Source organism: Ranitomeya imitator, chromosome 2 (genome assembly GCF_032444005.1).
Source record: "Ranitomeya imitator isolate aRanImi1 chromosome 2, aRanImi1.pri, whole genome shotgun sequence".
In the NCBI taxonomy this organism is placed as follows: Eukaryota; Metazoa; Chordata; class Amphibia; order Anura; family Dendrobatidae; genus Ranitomeya; species Ranitomeya imitator.
In genome coordinates this window covers 369,143,820-369,164,358 of record NC_091283.1, presented here as the reverse complement: position 1 = coordinate 369,164,358, position 20,539 = coordinate 369,143,820, and the positions used below count along the sequence as shown (strand labels likewise).

At 45.6% G+C, this 20,539-nt stretch overlaps 1 protein-coding gene and 2 long non-coding RNA genes across 4 annotated transcripts in view; 2 read left to right on the top strand and 1 right to left on the bottom strand.

Moving 5' to 3' along the window:
* Positions 1 to 6,523, top strand: part of LOC138663935 (zinc finger protein OZF-like) — a 35,241-nt gene extending 28,718 nt beyond the window's left edge. The window contains exon 7 of one of the 2 annotated variants that reach the window (XM_069750305.1): positions 4,507 to 6,523. In XM_069750305.1, coding sequence (XP_069606406.1) covers positions 4,507 to 5,591 — 1,085 coding nt within the window. In that variant the 3' untranslated portion in view covers positions 5,592 to 6,523. The remainder of the gene's footprint in view (positions 1 to 4,506) is intronic. The other variant, XM_069750304.1, reaches the window with a different exon arrangement.
* Positions 1,824 to 2,795, bottom strand: LOC138663934 (uncharacterized). The gene is made up of 4 exons (XR_011318260.1): positions 2,753 to 2,795; positions 2,589 to 2,656; positions 2,243 to 2,349; positions 1,824 to 2,127 (listed from the first exon to the last, which is right to left on the bottom strand). It is a non-coding gene; the product is annotated as an uncharacterized lncRNA (long non-coding RNA).
* LOC138663932 (uncharacterized) lies at positions 2,813 to 3,521 on the top strand. Its single transcript, XR_011318259.1, has 2 exons — positions 2,813 to 3,102; positions 3,218 to 3,521. It is a non-coding gene; the product is annotated as an uncharacterized lncRNA (long non-coding RNA).
* Positions 6,524 to 20,539: the final 14,016 nt, after the last annotated feature.

Below are 20,539 nucleotides of genomic sequence, written 5' to 3'. Positions count from 1 at the left end.
GGCTCATCCTGGTCGGCCTGGGGGATCTGGTGAGGGTTCGGTGACCCCTCCTCAAGGGGGGGGTACTGTTGTGAATTCTGTGGCAGAGTTCACTCCTGTGGTCACAAGTGGTACTTCGGCTGATTCTCTCTGGGAGCTTCCGTTTGTGGAGGAAAGTGGTACTGCAGCTTCTGAGTTTCCTCCCTCAGGTGATCTGGTGAGCTCGTTAGCTGCTTCTCTACTTAACTCCACCTAATGCTTTGATCCATGCTTCCTGTCAATGTTCCAGTGTTGGACTTGTGTATCTCTGGATCATTCCTGTGGCCTGCTGCTCTGCATAGCTAAGTGCTTCTTTGCTATTTGTTGCTATTTTTTCTGCCCAGCTTGTCTATTTGTTTTGCTGGAAGCTCTGGGACGCAAAGGGTGTACCTCCGTGCCGTTAGTTCGGTACGGAAGGTCTTTTTGCCCCCTTTGCGTGGTTTTCTTTAGGGTTTTGTGTAGACCGCAAAGTTATCTTTCCTATCCTCGTTCTGTCTAGAATATCGGGCCTCACTTTGCTGAATCTATTTCATCCCTACGTTTATCTTTTCATCTTACTCACAGTCATTATATGTGGGGGGCTGCCTTTTCCTTTGGGGTATTTCTCTGAGGCAAGGTAGGCTTATTTTTCTATCTTCAGGCTAGTTAGTTTCTCAGGCTGTGCCGAGTTGCATAGGTAGCGTTAGGCGCAATCCACAGCTGCCTCTAGTTGTGTTTGGAGAGGATCAGGGATTGCGGTCTGCAGAGTTCTCACGTCTCAGAGCTCGTTCTATTATTTTGGGTTATTGTCAGATCACTGTATGTGCTCTGATCGCTATGCACATTGTGTTCCTGAAATGCCTATCACAACAGAAGGGGTTCCCTAAAGAACTAAGGACTGGGTTCAAAAACCGCTCACCTCCTAATAGAAAACACAGAGAAGGCTGCAGAAACCAATAGAAAACAGAATCTAAGGCTAGCAGAACCAGAGGTCCCAGCACTGCACAAAAAACACACACAGAACACTAAGCAAAGCACCAAGCTAGAGCTCAAGCAGATTAACACTGTTGTCCAGCAAAGAATGGGAGGCAGGTGCTGGTTAATAAAGAGTGATACAAACACCTGACCCAAGACAAACCCAGCACCAGAGGAAAAAGACCAGCAGCCAGAACTCCACAAGAAAATGGCGGATAGTCACAAACTAAACAGATTCTAACAATAACAGTCCTTGTGCACATTAGCTCACAGTGTTTTTTATTATTTTGGCGACCACAAACTGTGGTTTAGACTGCTGAGTTAAGCCTAGGGGATTTTTTAAACTCTGCACCTTAGGGAAAAGCCAGACTGAGTTATACATCAGACGGGAATCACAATGCAATGTTCGTACTGGCCAGCGGCTGTCCTGTCCCGAGCGTGAAAGCTATACAGAAATACATGATGATGTCATGCTTGGATTGAAAGAACAGCCAGCCTGAAGAACAGCCAGCCAATCAGAGCATTGCGTTGCAATCCCCATACGAGTTATACGGCCATCTGACTCTTCCCTTTGTACTGTCCCTTTCAGGTGGAAATGTCTCAGTAAGGCTTGTCCCACACGTCCAGATAATTCCGGTACCAGAAAAATCGGTACCGAAATTATCTGTGTCCATGTGCTTACGTAGCACATCAGTGTGGCACACGTGCGGCAGCCGTGTGCCGACTGAGGACCACACGGACCGTGCAGGAGACAGCGCTACAGTTAAGCGCTGTCCCCTGCGTGCGGTGCTGAAGCCGGTATTCATCCCTTCTTCCCAGCAGTCAGCAGATGAATAAAACTTGGCACTCAATTTGAGAAGAAAAGCTTCTTAGTTTATTGATGCATCCAGACAAACAAAAGTGCTAAACGTTTTCGGTCCACACCGGACCTTCGTCAGAGCGTTTCTTTGACATTGACTATGAAACATATAAATGAATACAGTGTCACATGATGCGGAAATATACGTCATATAATGCAAAAAACGAAAAAGAGATCTAATGGTGAAAAAACGAAAATCTACGTGATGCTCCATCTGGTTCAGGGAGACATGTGCCAGAGAGATGAGTCTATCCAGAACAATAGGTGCTCCGTGCGAGGTGGAGATATAGTCCGTGCTGAGATGCTGGATAAGGGAAGTAACAATAGTGCTGGAGATGGAAGGACGCTGGTAATAGTGCGACCTCAGGCCGAGAGGGTCTAGCTCAGTGAGGAGAGTAAACAAAAGGATACATAGCAGAAATGCACTCTACAGATACTAGAAACGCAGACATGAGATACAGAATACGCCTCCAGTGAAGCTATATGGAATAGCATAGTGGATGGTCTAACGTGAGGACCTAGAAGAATAAGAGATACGTGAGTCTGTGCACATAACTGTAACTGGGCATCCCAGAAAACAGGGAAAAAAAAGGAAAATGAATGAGGAAGAGAGAACAAAAAACGTAGGTAACATGGGTCCTGAAAGGGAAAAGTGGAAAAGGAGAATGATGTAAATGAAGCCTAACGGAAAATGAACGTCTGGAGCTACACACAGAAGAGAGGTAGAGTAATGGAGTAAGTGGGAGCAACATACTACCTGGATGAGGAAGCCAGAAAGCCTGGATGAGCGTTAGCAAGAACAGAAAATCCAAGAGCTGCAGTATGCTGCAAAAAGCCAAAGCCGAGGGGAAAGGGTTAACAGGGACACCACACATAATGAATACTAATGAAAAGCCAGATAAGCAGCATGAGTGTATGTACCTGGAGGATCACAATGGAGAGTGCCGCGTCATGAAAAGGCACACTTCTGTGTGTAGCTCCAGACGTTCATTTTCCGTTAGGCTTCATTTACATCATTCTCCTTTTCCACTTTTCCCTTTCAGGACCCATGTTACCTACGTTTTTTGTTCTCTCTTCCTCATTCATTTTCCTTTTTTTTCCCTGTTTTCTGGGATGCCCAGTTACAGTTATGTGCACAGACTCACGTATCTCTTATTCTTCTAGGTCCTCACGTTAGACCATCCACTATGCTATTCCATATAGCTTCACTGGAGGCGTATTCTGTATCTCATGTCTGCGTTTCTAGTATCTGTAGAGTGCATTTCTGCTATGTATCCTTTTGTTTACTCTCCTCACTGAGCTAGACCCTCTCGGCCTGAGGTCGCACTATTACCAGCGTCCTTCCATCTCCAGCACTATTGTTACTTCCCTTATCCAGCATCTCAGCACGGACTATATCTCCACCTCGCACGGAGCACCTATTGTTCTGGATAGACTCATCTCTCTGGCACATGTCTCCCTGAACCAGATGGAGCATCACGTAGATTTTCGTTTTTTCACCATTAGATCTCTTTTTCGTTTTTTGCATTATATGACGTATATTTCCGCATCATGTGACACTGTATTCATTTATATGTTTCATAGTCAATGTCAAAGAAACGCTCTGACGAAGGTCCGGTGTGGACCGAAAACGTTTAGCACTTTTGTTTGTCTGGATGCATCAATAAACTAAGAAGCTTTTCTTCTCAAATTGAGTGCCAAGTTTTATTCATCTGTTATCTACGGGGTGGACACCCTACTTGAGCACCGCCAATCCTCATATTTACTGAGTGCCGTGTTCTCTAATCGTATCCTGTTCTTCCCAGCAGTGTTCGCTGGAAAGAAGGAATGAAAAATCTTTTTTTTTATTTTTTTTTGTTTTTAAAATGAAGTTGCCGGTAATCTGACCCCTCCCACCCCCTGTGCGCCCGCCCGCTGGCATTAAAATACTTACCCAGCTCCCTCTGCGCTTCCATCCTCTCAGCATCGCTGCTTGTCCTGTATGAGCGGTCACGTGGTGCCGCTTATTACAGTAATGAATATGCGTCTCCACCCCTATGGGTGGACAAGCAGCGACGCTGAGAGGATGGAAGCGCCGAGGGAGCTGGGTAAGTATTTTAATGCCAGCGGGCGGGCGCACAGAGGGTGGGAGGGGGCAGATTACCGGCAACTTTATTTTAAAAACAAACAAAAAAATTAAAAAATGATTTTTCATTCCTTCTTTCCAGCGAACGCTGCTGGAGAGAAGAAATAAATGGGGCTTCAGCACCACATGCGGGGGGGACAGCGCTTACAGTAGCGCTGTCTCCTGCACAGCACACGGATTGCACACGGACAGCATCCGTGTGCGGTACGTGTTTTACACGGACCCATTGACTTTAATGGGTCCTTGTGATCCGTGCGCTCCCACGAACACTGACACGTCTCTGTGTTTTCCAAACGGACACACGGTCCGTGAAAACACGCTGACATGTGCAGAGACACATTGATTTTAATGTGTCTACGTGAGTCAGTGTCTCCGGTACGTGAGGAAACTGTCACCTCATGTACCGGAGCCACTGACGTGTGAAACCGGCCTGAAACTGTTCCTAGTATTTGTCTGAAGCTGATAAATGTAGATGCTTTAATACTGTAAAATATCAATATAAGATTAAGATTCTTATATACAAAAATAAAAAAACTTTTATTCTTTGTAGGCCATTGTATTAGAAGCGCAATAGGACATGGGATATCTTCAGATTTTAAAGCAGCTGATCATGGTATCACACAAGATGCATATCAAGAGTATGCGATTTTTCCAGATACACCATCCGCCCTTCACAACGAAGATCTATCACCTGATTCTTTTCAACATGTCCTATCTTCTAACTCATTACAGACTATTAAGAAAAATAACAGAAGGAATGTTGAACAGGAAAGATCTGACAAAGGGGAGAGTCCATTTCCATGTTTAAAATGTGGAAAATGTTATGTAGATGTGTCCAATCTTGTTAAACATCAGAAAAGTCACTCAGAAGAAAAGGAATTTTTATGTTCAGAATGTGACAAATGTTTTGCACAGAATTCAAATCTTTTTCAGCATCAAAATACTAAAATTGGGGAGAATTCATGTTCTGAATATGGGAAATGTTTTACTACTAGTTCAAAACTTGTTATACATCAGAGAATTCACATGGGGGAGAAGCCATATTCATGTACTGATTGTGGAAGATCTTTTACAGAGAAATCACTACTTGTTACCCATCAGAGAATTCACACAGGGGAGAAGCCGTTCTCTTGCACAGAATGTGGGAAGTGTTTTAACTACAAATCAGATCTTACAAAGCATCAGAGAAGTCACACAGCAGAGAAGCCATTTTCATGCTCAGTATGTGGGAAATGTTTTTCTCGGAAATCAAATCTTGTTGAACATCAAAAAATTCACACAGGGCAGAAGCCATTTTCATGTTCGGAATGTGGGAAATGTTTTAAACAGAAGTGGGGTCTTGTTACACATAAGAGAATTCACACAGGGGAAAAGCTATTCTCATGCACAGAATGTGGGAAGTGTTTTAATGATAAATCAAATTTTACTGTGCATCAGAAAACTCACACAGGGGAGAAGCCATTTTTATGCTCAGAATGTGGGCTCTGTTTTATCCGAAAATCATCTCTTGTTAGACATCAGATAAGTCACACTGTGGAGAAGCCGTATTTGTGTTCAGTATGTGGGAAATGTTTTAAACAGAAGTCATATCTTGTTACACATCTAACAATTCACACAGGTGATAAGCCTTCCTGATATGCAGAAATGTTTTAACCACAAATCATGTCTTGTTAAGATTCTAAGAAGTCACACAGGAGAGAAGCCATTTTCATGCATAGAATGTGGGAATTTTTTTTCTATGGAATCAAAGTTTGTTCACCATCGAAACATTCAAACAGGGGAGACAACACGCTATGCATATCTCTCTATTTTATGGCTTGCTAAAGGACCTGTGTGGCCGAAACGTTGTGATTTTCCTGTAACAATAACGTTACCAAAGGCTGGTGCCCAGGTTTCTAGATTTCTATGCATTGCTACAACCTTGTAGAGAGTTGCATCAAGAGTGCATAGACAACAGAGTGGTGCACAGAACTCAACTATTGCAAAGGGGAGCCTCCATATTCATATTCTGAATGTGGTAAATTATGCTAGTTCAAAACTTGTTACTAGAGATGAGTGAATCAATTCTGCACACATCTAATTATTGTAAAAAAATTTAGATATTTGTTTAATCTGGCAAATGTGAACAATTTACATTTGGCTTTGTGCAAGTCGTCTATAATGCTAGCCATCATTTTATGCATTGCAGAAAATTGCATCAGCCAGAGAGCTTAGGCCTCTTTCACACTTACGTTTTTACAATCTGCACAGGATCCGTCAAAATGTTGAAAAGACGGATCCTGTACAGATTGTAAAAAACGGGTGCACTGGGCCCATTTTCTAACGGACCCGTCGAGGCTATGTGCACCTGTTGGGACCCGTCGAGGCTATGTGCACCTGTTGTGTATGCGTCATCACAGCGGTTTTCCGCTGCGAAAACACATACACAACACAACTCAGGTTAAAAATAATAATAATTAAAAAAAATCGCAATATTCTTACCTTCCGGTGTCCCGCGCAGCGTTACCGATGCTTGCGATGCTCCTGGCAGCTGGCCTTCCCACTAATGAGCATTATTTTATTTTTTTTTTAAACATATCTTGTTACTATTGATGCTGCATAGGCACCGCATGCTCAGTTTCAAAAGACGGAACCTGACGCTGGATTCCTGCTTTTGACAGTCAGTGACGGGCAGCGTAGGATCCGTCGCTGAGCAATTTTCCGATGTACAGAAAAAACGTTCCTCTGTGCGTTGTCCCGCCCGAAGGACAGCAATTTTACGACGGATCCAGTGCACGATGGATGAAACGGATGGCCATTCATCACAATCCGTCCCTAATACAAGTCTATGAGAAAAAACAGGATCCAGCAGAAAAATTTGCTGGATCCTGTTTTTTCAAAAATCGACGGATTTCGACGGGAGCTCAAAGACGTAAGTGTGAAAGAGGCCTTATGTGCCTTTGACTTACCCATCATGTCTTGCAACCGTCACATCACCTGTCCAACCAATCAGAAGGGACTATCATTGCCAGTGTCGAACTGAAGTACTTGTGACCCAACATTGAGTATCATGCTTATGGCCGAAATAATAGAATGCTGGACAAAGGCTGCACCAATAAATAATGATAAAGCTTCTTTCAAGTTTTTTTACAGTATTTCCTATGAAGACTATAGTGGATTTGGTGAACTATCGCCTCTTTTCATCAAGTGCTGGCATCAGTAAAATGGTGTTAAACACATTCAAAAGTCTCAAAATCTTAGCGCAAAACGCCCGTTCAATTCCCGAATAGTGGCTGCATTTTTTACGGCAGAAATGTTACTCCAGTCCCTGAGTGGAGTAGCATTTCTGGCGAGACACACTTCACTAAAAAAATGCATCAAATTCATTAAGTGTTGTGCATCTTCTAATGATATGGTACATCCTACTATAAAACACCTCTTCATTAAGATTGACGTTTATAATGCTAGTCTTAATTAACCCCTTTCTGCCAAACACATTATTACAAAGTATTTTAATAAAATACACAGGTTGTTGTAATATTTTATTATACTGGTAATCCACCTGAAGACCCTTGTCACCTGGAACAAATGTAAAAAAACCAAACAACAATATTCCATACCTTCCGATGATCAGTCTCGTCCCACGCTGTAAATCCATCTGAAAGGGTTAACTAATTTTACAAGCAGAAGGCTGCTAATGCAGCCGCCCCTGCCTGTAATAACCCCGGGGAATGAATGGAATGTAGGTGAATGACCTGTAGTTACCTCGAGTTGCGGTGATTGCCCTCTGCTGGATGTCCTCATATGAACTCGAGCATGGGAAAATATTCTGAAAAGTTCCCAGGCTCGAGTTCATATGAGGACATCCAGCAGAGGGCGCATCACCGCAACTCGAGGTAAAAAAATCAAAATGCAAAAACAGAAAATGGCCCGGTTGTTAAGGGGTTAATCAGACAGCACACTGACCCATGTTATTCAATATGGCTTTGCAGATGAATGATTCTCGGTCAGTGAGCAAAAAAAAAAATGGCAGTATGTACTACCTTCTATTCGAGTCTCATATGATATTCACACATTCAAGTCTATGTGTGCAAGAAAAATAATCGGATCCCACACAGACCATTAGGGTATGTGTCCACGTTCAGGATGGCCGGCAGTTTGGACGGAGTGGCAAAATCGCTCCGCCCCCTTCTGGGGACGCGATGATGCCGGATGTGTTCATTGCACACATCCGGTATCATCGCACCCCACACATAGGGCCCTGTGTTATACCTTGCAGCGGCGCCGCAAGGTAAACGGACATGCTGCGATCTAAAAAGACGCATCGCATGTCCGGAATCGCAGGGCCGCCGGATGCGTGTTACCACGCATAGTGGAGATGGGATTTCATTAAATCCCCAGACTCTGGAAATTGACGTGACGTCATGAGCAGGCGTGACCAGTCTCACAGTCAGCGGTCACTCATCAAGAGTGACTGGGCTATGGGCTGCCTGCGGGGCTGTGCTGGGGGTGGGCGGGGCTAGGCAGGGATGTGCGGGCCGGGTTAGGCAGGGATGAGCGGGTGCCGGGGGTATGTGTACCGGCGCCGGGGGTCTGCGTGCTGGCGCCGGTATGTGCGGGGGTCTGCGTGCCGGCGCCGGAATGTGCGGGGGTCTGCGTACCGGCGCCGGGATGTGCAGGCGGTGCTGGGGTCTGCAGTGGGTCTGCTACCCGTGCTGGGGTCTTCTGCGGGGCTGTGCGGTGGTGGTGGCGGCGGGGGTGTCTCTGTGTGCTGGCTTCATCCGATGGGACTACAAGTCCCATCGGGCTCTGCCTGCAACAGTGACAGTGAGTGACACATTAGCCAATGATGGGACAGTAGTAGTCCCATCATCCGGCTAATGTGTTGAATGTAAAAAAAACCATACAAACATATACAGTACATACAACATACACCATGTGACATGCAACATGTGACAACATGCGACATGCAACAACGTGCGACATGTGACAACATACGACATGCACCATGTGACATGCGATGACGGGACATGCAGCATGTGAAAATGCAACATGCGATGACATGCAACACGCGACATGCGATGACATACAACACGCGACATGCGATGACATGTAACATGCACCATGAGGCAACACGCGACAACATGCAGCATGCGATGACATGCACCATGCGACAACATGTGACAGCATGCAACATGCAATAACGTGGCATGCGACAACATGCAACATGTGATGACATGTAACATGCGACAACATGCACCATGCGATGACATGCACCATGCGACAACATGTGACAGCATGCACCATGCGACATGCAATAACGTGGCATGCGACAATATGCAACATGCGATGACATGCAACACGTGACATGCGGTGACATACAACACGTGACATGCAACAACATGCAGCATGCAGTAACATGTGACAACATACGGCATGCGACATGTGATGATATGCGACATGCACCACGCGACGACATGCGATGACAGGCACCATGCGACATGCAATAACATGTGACATGCGACGACATGCAACATGCCACATACAGTACATACATACAGTACATACATACAACATAAATACAGACATACAGTACATATAACATAGAGTACATACTCCCCATCACTTGTCACTTTGATCCCTGAAGCCAGTGTCATCTGTAAAAAAGATTAAAATAATAAACAACCAATATACTCCCTGATCCGCAGAAATCCAATTTAAAACGAGTGTCCCACGACGATCTCCTGTGGAGAGCAGGAGCTGATGCGACCTGCTTTCTAGGGGCCCCAGGAATACAATGATGGAGGGTATCCTTCCACAATGTATTCCTCACAATGTATTCCTACGCCCCTGTGAGAAAATAGTCCCTAGTCTCACTTTATGCCATTGCAGTGTGAGAAATTTTCCCAGGCAGCAATTGCCATAAAGGGAGACTTTGAACTATAGTAACCTCAGTGATGCACTGCAGGAGCCATTGTCTCCGGTCAGTGTGTCACTGAGGGTCCTACAGAGCAGTGACATCACCCGATGTCACTGTTCTATAGGGGAGATCGTCGTGGGACACTCGTTATTAATTGGTCTACGGCAGACAGGTAGTATACAGTTTATTATTTTACGTTTTTTGCAGGCGCTGAAGTATGGTAAGTATGGTTAAATGAAGAATATTAAAATACTGTTTTCCTAATGTGTGCGTGTTTTATTAACCCTTTCTTACTATTGGATTAATAATGGATAGGCGTCTTATTGACGCCTCTCCGTTATTAACCCGGCTTAATGTCACCTTAAAATAGCAAGTTGACATTAACCCCTTATTACCCCATATCCCACCCCTACACTGGAGTGGGAAGAGAGGGGCTAAGTGCCGGAATTGGCACATCTTACAGATGTGCCTTTTCTGGGGTGGCTGGGGGCAGATGTTTATAGCCAGGGGGAGGGCAATAACCATGGACCCTCTCCCGGCCTATTAATATCTGCCCTCAGTCACTAGCTTTACCATTCTGGCAGAGAAAATTGCGCGGGAGCCCACGCCAATTTTTTCCTCGATTTAACCCTTTAATTTAATAGCTAGAGCCCCCAAATTTTGCACATACACACTTCTACAATATCCATGGCCCCTCTCTAGGCTATGTATATCAGCCCGCAGCTGTCTGCGCAGTCTCTCTGGCTATAAAATATAGGGGGGCCCCACGTCATTTTTTGGGGGGATCCCCCTATTTTGATAGCCAGTAAAGGCTACACAGACAACTGCAGGCTGATATTCATAGCAGGCTACAAATATTGGCCCCCAGCCGTCAGCTTTCCCCCTCTGGTGCAGAAAATTGCGCAGGAGCCCACGCCATTTTTTTTTTTTCGTTTTTTTTTTTTTACTGAAACATATTGTTCATTAACCCCTTTCTGCCAGCTGACAGAATAGTACGTCAGCTGGCAGTATCCCCCACTTTGAGGTGGGCTTCGGCGGTGAGCCCACTTCAAAGCCGCAACATGTCAGCTGTTTTCAATACAACAACAAAAAATGTACATGATCGCTAAACAGCGTAGCGAGAGAAAAAAATCGAAAGCCAAAATTATGTTTTTTTGGTCGCCGCAACATTGCATTAAAATACATTTAAGGGCGATCAAAAGAATGTATCTGCACAAAAGTGGTATAAATAAAAATGTCAACTCGGCGTGCAAAAAATTAGCCCTCACCCGACCTGATATCCCAGAAAATATAGACGCTACGCGTATCAGAAAATGGCGCAATTATTTTATTTCTTTTTAGCAAAGTTTGGAATTTTTTTTCACCACTTAGATAAAAAATAACCTAGACGTGTTTGGTGTCTATGAACTCGTAATGACCTGGGGAATCATAATGGCTGGTCAGTTTTATGCTGTGTACACACGTTGCAGTTTTGGGTGCAGAATTTTCTGCACAAAATCTGCATCTCCTTGCAGAAAACGCAGCTGCGTTTTTGATGCATTTTTTTTCATGGTTTTTGCACAGTTTTGATGCCGCTTTTTTGTGCGGTTTTGATGCAGTTCTAGGTGCGATTTTTGGTGCGTTTTTTTTTTGTGTGGTTTTGATTCAGGTTTTTTATGCTTTTTCATGCAGTTTTTGGTGAAGTTTTGATGCAGTTTTTGGTGCGGTTTTGATGCAGTTTTTGGTGCAGCTTTTGCTGTGGTTTTGACGCCGTATATGGTGCAGTTTTGATGCACTTTTTGGTGCAGTTTTGATGCAGTTTTTGCTGCGGTTTGGGTGCAGTTTTGATGCATTTTTGGTGCATTTTTTGCACGCTTTTGATGCAATTTTTAATTTTTTAGATATCGTTTTTGCGCGGTTTTTCTTCTGGGCCATTGTTATGGGCAAAAAACGGATCCTGCAAATGTGCTTGCAGGATGCGTTTTTTGCCCATAGACTTGTATTAGCGACGGATGGGCACACGTCGCATCCATCGTGTTTTGGCGAACGTGATGCACAAAAAAAGTTCAATGTAATGTTTTTTGTGCGACGTGTCCGCCATTTCCGACCGCGCATGCGTGGCCAGAACTCCGCCCCCTCCTCCCTGCTCATCACAATGGGCAGCGGATGCGCTGTAAAACTGCATCCGCTGCCCACGTTGTGCTAAATTTAGCACAACGACCGTCGGTACGTTGGGCCGACGGTTTGCGATGGCCCTGTACCGACAGTAGTGTGAAAGTAGCCTTACATCCAAATTATCTGCAGATTGGATGCTGCGTACTTGTAGTCCCATCGGATGATGCCTGCACACACACTCCAAAAGACCCCCCGCACAGCCCCGCACACACCCGAACAGCCCGCAGACCCCGCTCGCACACACATACACGCACACAGTCACCACCCACACACTTCCCTCCTCCCGAACTGCAGCGTTTCTCGGACCCACATCTGCAGCAAAACTGCAGATCTTTTTTACATCTGCGGTTTTGCAGCGGATGTGCCCGACTCAATGAAAGTCTAAGGCTGGAGTCACACTACAGCGAGATACGGCCGAGTCTCGCAGGTTAAATACAAGCTCTGGCACCGGTACTCCGGAGCGGAGCGTACGGCTCCATGTATTGCTATGCGGCCACACGCTCCGCTCCAGAGTGCCGGTGCCAGAGCTTGGTTTTAGCCTGCTAGACTCAGCCATATCTCGCTGTAGTGTGATCCCGGCCTAAAGGTGCAGAAACGCTGCAGTTCGGCACAAAAGAAGTGACATGCTGTGGAGAAAAAAAAAAGCTGCGTTTCGGTGCGGCTTTTGCAGCAGCATGTGCACAACAAGTCTGCGGCTCCCATAGACTTACATTGATTGTGCACTACACTCAGGGGTGGATTAAGGGTAGCCAGGGCCCCGGGCTGTTCACACACTGTGGGCCCCCCCGGTCATGTGACGGGGGTCATGATATACCCGAACCAGATTATTCCAGAAAAATGGCCAGGCCCTACTCTACTGTAACCTATTAAATATTTGTTAAAATCTGCAATACAATTTAGGTATATCTTGACCAATAATATCACATACAAGGAACAAATACCACCGCACCATGACCAGACCACAAATTACAACCACAGTGATCGAATAATATCACATACAAGGAACAAATACCACCGCACCATGTCAAGACCACATATTACCACTTGGTGACCAAATAGCACATACAAGGGACAAATACCACAACACCATTTCCAGACCACATATTACCACCACATAGTGACTGAATACTACAATACTGATCAGTAATTAAAAAAAAACAAAAAAACAATACTGTCACCATAAGTGCCAGTATTCACAGGAGATCTGTACTTAGTATGCAGTGTCTGTGTAGAGGTAATACAGAGATCACTGGTGGTATAATACACAGGAGCTCTATATATAATGTATAGGTAATACAGTGATCACTGGTGACATTGTACACAGGACCTCTGTATACAGGTCCTTCTCAAAAAATTAGCATATAGTGTTAAATTTCATTATTTACCATAATGTAATGATTACAATTAAACTTTCATATATTATAGATTCATTATCCACCAACTGAAATTTGTCAGGTCTTTTATTGTTTTAATACTGATGATTTTGGCATACAACTCCTGATAACCCAAAAAACCTGTCTCAATAAATTAGCATATCAAGAAAAGGTTCTCTAAACGACCTATTACCCTAATCTTCTGAATCAACTAATTAACTCTAAACACATGCAAAAGATACCTGAGGCTTTTATAAACTCCCTGCCTGGTTCATTACTCAAAACCCCCATCATGGGTAAGACTAGAGACCTGACAGATGTCAAGAAGGCCATCATTGACACCCTCAAGCAAGAGGGTAAGACCCAGAAAGAAATTTCTCAACAAATAGGCTGTTCCCAGAGTGCTGTATCAAGGCACCTCAATGGTAAGTCTGTTGGAAGGAAACAATGCGGCAGAAAACGCTGTACAACGAGAAGAGGAGACCGGACCCTGAGGAAGATTGTGGAGAAGGACCGATTCCAGACCTTGGGGAACCTGAGGAAGCAGTGGACTGAGTCTGGTGTGGAAACATCCAGAGCCACCGTGCAAAGGCGTGTGCAGGAAATGGGCTACAGGTGCCGCATTCCCCAGGTAAAGCCACTTTTGAACCATAAACAGCGGCAGAGGCGCCTGACCTGGGCTACAGAGAAGCAGCACTGGACTGTTGCTAAGTGGTCCCAAGTACTTTTTTCTGATGAAAGCAAATTTTGCATGTCATTCGGAAATCAAGGTGCCAGAGTCTGGAGGAAGACTGGGGAGAAGGAAATGCCAAAATGCCTGAAGTCCAGTGTCAAGTACCCACAGTCAGTGATGGTGTGGGGTGCCATGTCAGCTGCTGGTGTTGGTCCACTGTGTTTCATCAAGGGCAGGGTCAATGCAGCTAGCTATCAGGAGATTTTGGAGCACTTCATGCTTCCATCGGCTGAAATGCTTTATGGAGATGAAGATTTCATTTTTCAGCACGACCTGGCACCTGCTCACAGTGCCAAAACCACTGGTAAATGGTTTACTGACCATGGTATTACTGTGCTCAATTGGCCTGCCAACTCTCCTGACCTGAACCCCATAGAGAATCTGTGGGATATTGTGAAGAGAAAGTTGAGAGACGCAAGACCCAACACTCTGGATGAGCTTAAGGCCGCTATTGAAGCATCCTGGGCCTCCATAACATCTCAGCAGTGTCACAGGCTGATTGCCTCCATGCCACGCCGCATTGAAGCAGTCATTTCTGCCAAAGGATTCCCGACCAAGTATTGAGTGCATAACTGAACATTATTATTTGATGGTTTTTTTGTTTGTTATTAAAAAACACTTTTATTTGATTGGATGGGTGAAATATGCTAATTTATTGAGACAGGTTTTTTGGGTTATCAGGAGTTGTATGCCAAAATCATCAGTATTAAAACAATAAAAGACCTGACAAATTTCAGTTGGTGGATAATGAATCTATAATATATGAAAGTTTAATTGTAATCATTACATTATGGTAAATAATGAAATTTAACACTATATGCTAATTTTTTGAGAAGGACCTGTATAGTATACAGTGTATAGTGTCAGTGTATAGGTAACGCTGACTCACCAGTGACGTCTCTAGGTGAAGTCCTTCATCTTTCATCCAGCACAGACCGCCATCATTTCTTCCAGCCAGGACTCGTTTCTGCAGGAAATAACACAGTTATCTCGAGCTCCGCTTGCAGAACATATTACTTAATTTTTCACAACTTCTACATTACACCACATGAAGACAAAAAGGCGATATAGTGTCACTCTGCACAGTAACAGGACCGCCCCCCATTTAAAACAGTATACTCAAAAAATAAAATAAATACATCACTGAAGTAATAATATCCCTTAATTAGCCCCTATGGTAATACTATTCCCCACCCTGGCCCCGTGTATCTCATTCCTCACTCCAGCCATATGTTCTCCCATCCTGCACTCATGAGTATCCATCCTGCCCCATATGATCTCCCCATCCTTCCCCATCTGTCTCCATCGTATCCATCCTGCCCCATGATCCAATCCTGCCCCATGATCCAATCCTGCCCCATGTCTTTCATTCTACCCCGTGTCTCCAATCATGCCCTGTGTCTACATTCTGCCCATGCCTCCAGTCCTGCCCCCAGTGTGTCCAGCAATCTGCCCCAGTGTGTCCAGCATATTACCACCAGTGTCTCCAGCAATCTGCCCCAGTGTCTCCAGCATTGCCCCCAGTGTGTCCTCCAGCAATCTGCCCCACTGTCTCCAGCATTGCCCCACTGTCTCCAGCATTGCCCCACTGTCTCCAGCAATCTGCCCCACTGTCTCCAGCACTGCCCCCAGTGTGTCCTCCAATCTGCCCCAGTGTCTCCAGCATTGCCCCCCAGTGTGTCCTCCAGCATTGCCCCCCAGTGTGTCCTCCAGCATTGCCCCCCAGTGTGTCCTCCAGCAATCTGCCCCACTGTCTCCAGCGTTGCCCCCCAGTGTGTCCTCCAGCATTGCCCCCAGTGTGCCCTCCAGCAATCTGCCCCACTGTCTCCAGCATTGCCCCACTGTCTCCAGCATTGCCCCACTGTCCCCAGCATTGCCCCACTGTCTCCAGCATTGCCCCACTGTCTCCAGCAATCTGCCCCACTGTCTCCAGCATTGCCCCACTGTCTCCAGCAATCTGCCCCACTGTCTCCAGCAATGCCCCCAGTGTGTCCTCCAGCAATCTGCCCCAGTGTCTCCAGCATTGCCCCAGTGTGTCCTCCAGCATTGCCCCCCAGTGTGTCCACCGTCGAGCGGCGAGCTCCCTTCAGCAGCGCACACTCGCCGGCGTCTGACGTCATTGTGCGCTGCGGCCGACTTCAGCTGCCAGCCTCCAATTGGCTGGCGGCTGTTGTTGTTAACTATTGACGTGCGGGCGCGTGCCCGCACATCAATAGGAAACCGCCGCAGCGCCGGAAAGGGCACGGTGAGCAGATGAGAAGGGGCCCAGTGCCCAATGCCCACCGGGTCCGGGGGCACATAAACGCCGCCCGGCGGGCATTCACAGACGATTATCAGAGGATTAATCTGTGCGGTAGCCCAGGGCCCCTCCAGACCACTGGGCCCTGGGCTACCGCCCATATTGACCCTCTGATAATCCGCCCCTGACTACACTGCGGATTTGATGCAATTCTGTGCAGCAAAAAACGCTGCGGATCTGCAATCAAATCTGCAACGTGTGCACACAGTCTTAGTATTTAGTGAACCTAGCAAAAAAGCCAAGCAAAAAACAAGTGTGGGATTGCACTTTTTTTTGCAATTTCATCGCACTTTGAATTTTTTTCACATTTTCTGTTACACGACATGGTAAAACCAATGGTGGCGTTCAAAAGTAGAACTTGTCCCGCAAAATATAAGCCCTTACATAGCCATATTAACAGAAACATTATGGCTCTGGAAAGAAGGGGAGCGATAAACGAAAAAATCTATCTATCCATCCATCCATCTATCTGTGTGTAATGGAGTGTGGGTTGGACAAATGTAAAAGAGGAGGTTGGACAGAAATGACATCACAAATCTTTTTGAAGCTAGAGGAGGGGTTTGGGGGTGTTTTGGAGTGGGTGTGCTAGGTTCGGGCTTAGTGGCAGTGCAAAGCATCATGGAACTTGTAGTATTAGAGCACAATAACTCAGGAGAAAGGAAGTTGTCGATTAACCCCATGAGAGCTGAATCCAGCACTGAAGATGTGCTGATGCAGCATGATAACAGGTAATATTGCTAAAATAAACACAGTAGATGTTTTTAGTGGCACATAATATCAAGTTTTATGAAAAAAAAAAATATTGTAGTGGACAACTTCTTTAATATCTGCCAAACACAAGGTTGAGCCCTCATCTGCTTTGATTCTCTTTGGGCCTTTTGAAGACTAGGGCATCCGGTCTCCCTGCCTGGTCGAGTTGTGGAGGCTCCCTGGGTCCTAGCATCATCGCTGTCAAGGCTTGAGGTCTCCTGAGGTCTTGTGGAAGGTTATGGAGAGAGGACGGCTGTCACTGCCTGGAGCTATCTGGGGGCTGAAATCTCCCAGCCTGAATTATAAATCAATTATCACCCACATCAGTGGAATCTCCACTTAGGCTACTTTCACACTAGCGTTAACTGCAATCCGTCACAATGCGTCGTTTTGCAGAAAAAAACGCATCCTGCAAAAGTGCTTGCCGGATGCGTTTTTTCCCCATAGACTTGTATTGACGACGCATTGCGACGGATTGCCACACGTCGCATCCGTCGTGCGACGGATGCGTCGTGCTTTGGCGGACCGTCGGGAGCAAAAAACGCTACATGCAACGTTTTTTGCTCCTGACGGACCGCTTTTTCCAACCGCGCATGTGCGGCCGGAACTCCGCCCCACCTCCCCACACCTCACAATGGGGCAGCGGATGCGCCGGAGAAATGCATCCGCTGCCTCCGTTGTGCAGTGCGTTAAATGCTAGCGTCGGAATCTCTGCCCGACGCATTGTGACGGGGAGATTCCGACGCTAGTGTGAAAGTAGCCTCAGCTCAGTTTTCTATCTGAGCGCTCTCCTGCCCTGTCACACCCTCAGTTCTGTGCTGCCTGTGCAAATATCACTCCTGGCAGCTCTCCCTCCCCTAATACCTCAGTTACTTGAGAGGGAAACCTCTCTCCCGACATAGCCCCCTCCAGCTTCACTTATAACCTGGCTGAACTGACTGCATTTTCTGATTAAACAGCCTCATGCTCTTCAAATAATAAAACTCTAAAGGAGGTAAGTAACCCTTTACTGGAAAAACAGTCATCTAGGAATGCTGTCATGAAGAGCGGCATCCCAAAAGCCCTCCTAACCACTAAGGAGAGTACTGCAGATGCTGAGGTGCAGTTTTAGTTGGGGTTTTCCTGTATTTATACTTTTCAACCATCTTGTAATATATTACTTATATTGTTAAAAAGGCCTAAAATTTTTTTCCTCATTATAAAGGGTTCTTCTCTTGCTCTCTGCTGACATCAAGTAGCCTATTCGTGTAACCACATCCTTATTTCCAAGGGTATGTTTCCACGTTCAGGAAATGCTGCGTTTTGACGCTGCGTTGAGCCGAAGCGTCAAAAACGCAGCGTCCAGATGTGACGGGGATTTCATGGAATCCCGTCTCCACTATGCATTAAAAGATGCATGCGGCAGACCCGCAAAAACGCACATGCGGCGCGTCTTTTAAGAACGCAGCATGTCCTTACATTGCAGAAACAACGCAAGGACAGCGCAGGTGACCTGCCAGTGACCACAGGTGCAGATTTGGTAGGGATTTTACCTGCATAAGATCCTGACCAAATCCTGATGCAATCCTGAACGTGGACACATACCCTTAGTGATTATGTTTACACAAACTATGACAACACTTTAATGGTCTTCGCCTACCTATACCCTACTTTACTCCACAGTCCCTAAAGCACAGGAATATCCACATGCAAGAGAAAATAGACATGTAGGACACTAACTCTACTACCTAGCAACAAAAAATAAGAGGAGCCGCGCACTATCCCTACCCCAGAACTCATGGGGAAAAAGACATCTGGGGGAAAAGCTGGATCTCTGCTGATGTCATTAACTAATTCTGGGACTTTAGACAACTTCCTCCATAGACCTGACAACTCTCAAAGTTGGAAATCCAAGGTGCACCTCCAAACGGGTTGGTGCACTGACACGCACTTCTAGTGCGCCACCAAACTTTTCTCTGGACGATCTTGGAGCCTTGACGTCTTCTTACACTGCAAATATTACAGGTCTAACAAACCCATGGTACAATAAAATGCCACCACTAAGACAGTGATACTTCGCTCCCTCAGCTCTGGAATTTAACCCATCATTGGACAAACTCCCTATGACAGAAATCTGTCTATCTTCAACAGAAGCTACTGGAGACCCTATAGCAGCAAAATTTCTTGTTTCCAATGTGCCTCCTAAACCACAAAGACCCCCATCAAAGGGCATAAACAAAGACACCCTTACCTTTGCAAACCGAACTGACTCCCTAGGAGACCTAGGGGCTGCCCCATCCTTTTTAGCCTTATGGAGGAATTGGAGTCAGGGAACAGTAACCTTGGCTCTGCTTCTTCCATTACTAATTCTCCTTTAAGACCCTCTCTTCCTAAGGAAATACATGCCTACTTGCAACAAACTCCCACTAATGAGGATTTGGGGGCCCTCATCTCGGAAATGAAGTCTACATGCAGATCCGAGATTGCTGTGTTGTGTCAAGATATTAAATTTATTGAGGAACGTGTAGAGTCATTAGAAGGAGCCCACGACAACACACGTAAACATTTGACTCGGCTCCAGGAATCCGTGTCCACCCAGGCAGAAGCTCTTAGGGCTGCTAATTGGCATTTAGAAGACCTCGATAATAGAGGATGACAGACTAATATCCAATTAAGTGGCCTTCCCGAACAAGAGGGAAATGAGGACCTCCCCAAAATTTTGGAATCCATGTTCAATAGAATCCCAAACATTAACAAAATTAAGCTAGAGATCACCGTGCTCTAAAGCCAAAGGGATCCTCAGCCTTACCATATGACTATATGCTGTGTTCACGACTTTGCTACTAAAGAAGCTATTGTCTCCAAGGCACGCACAACGCGAAACCTGGACTATAAAGGATCAGCTTTCCAGCTATTCTTGTATAACATTGCAGGAAAGGTGACATCTTCGCCCCCTTCTCTCCACTCTACAGGAGCGTCACATCATCTATTGATGGTGATTCCCCTTCTCTCTCACAGCTAGAGTGCATCCTTGAAAGCTCATAGTGACTTGCCCTCCTTCTGCAAAACTTTAAACATTCCGCTCCCAGAGATCTGCGACTGGGAACTAAGATTACCATCACCCTCCCCTCCCCCACTGTGGTAAGCAAGTCAAAAGAAATTAGGAAGACCAAACTCCGCTCAGCCCACTTCACCACCCATGAGACAAGAACCATCATGACTTACACAAAGTCTCCTTAATTTTTGGTTTCCACTGTGGGATATCATATCTAACAGAAATCCTGAGCACATACTTTGTTGTTCAGATTTCCCTAGGAGTTAGGAATTTTAGTTTAATTAATCCCTTGAAGTGATGTTTTTCAATATATGCGATACTTTTATCTGTTATTTGTCAGA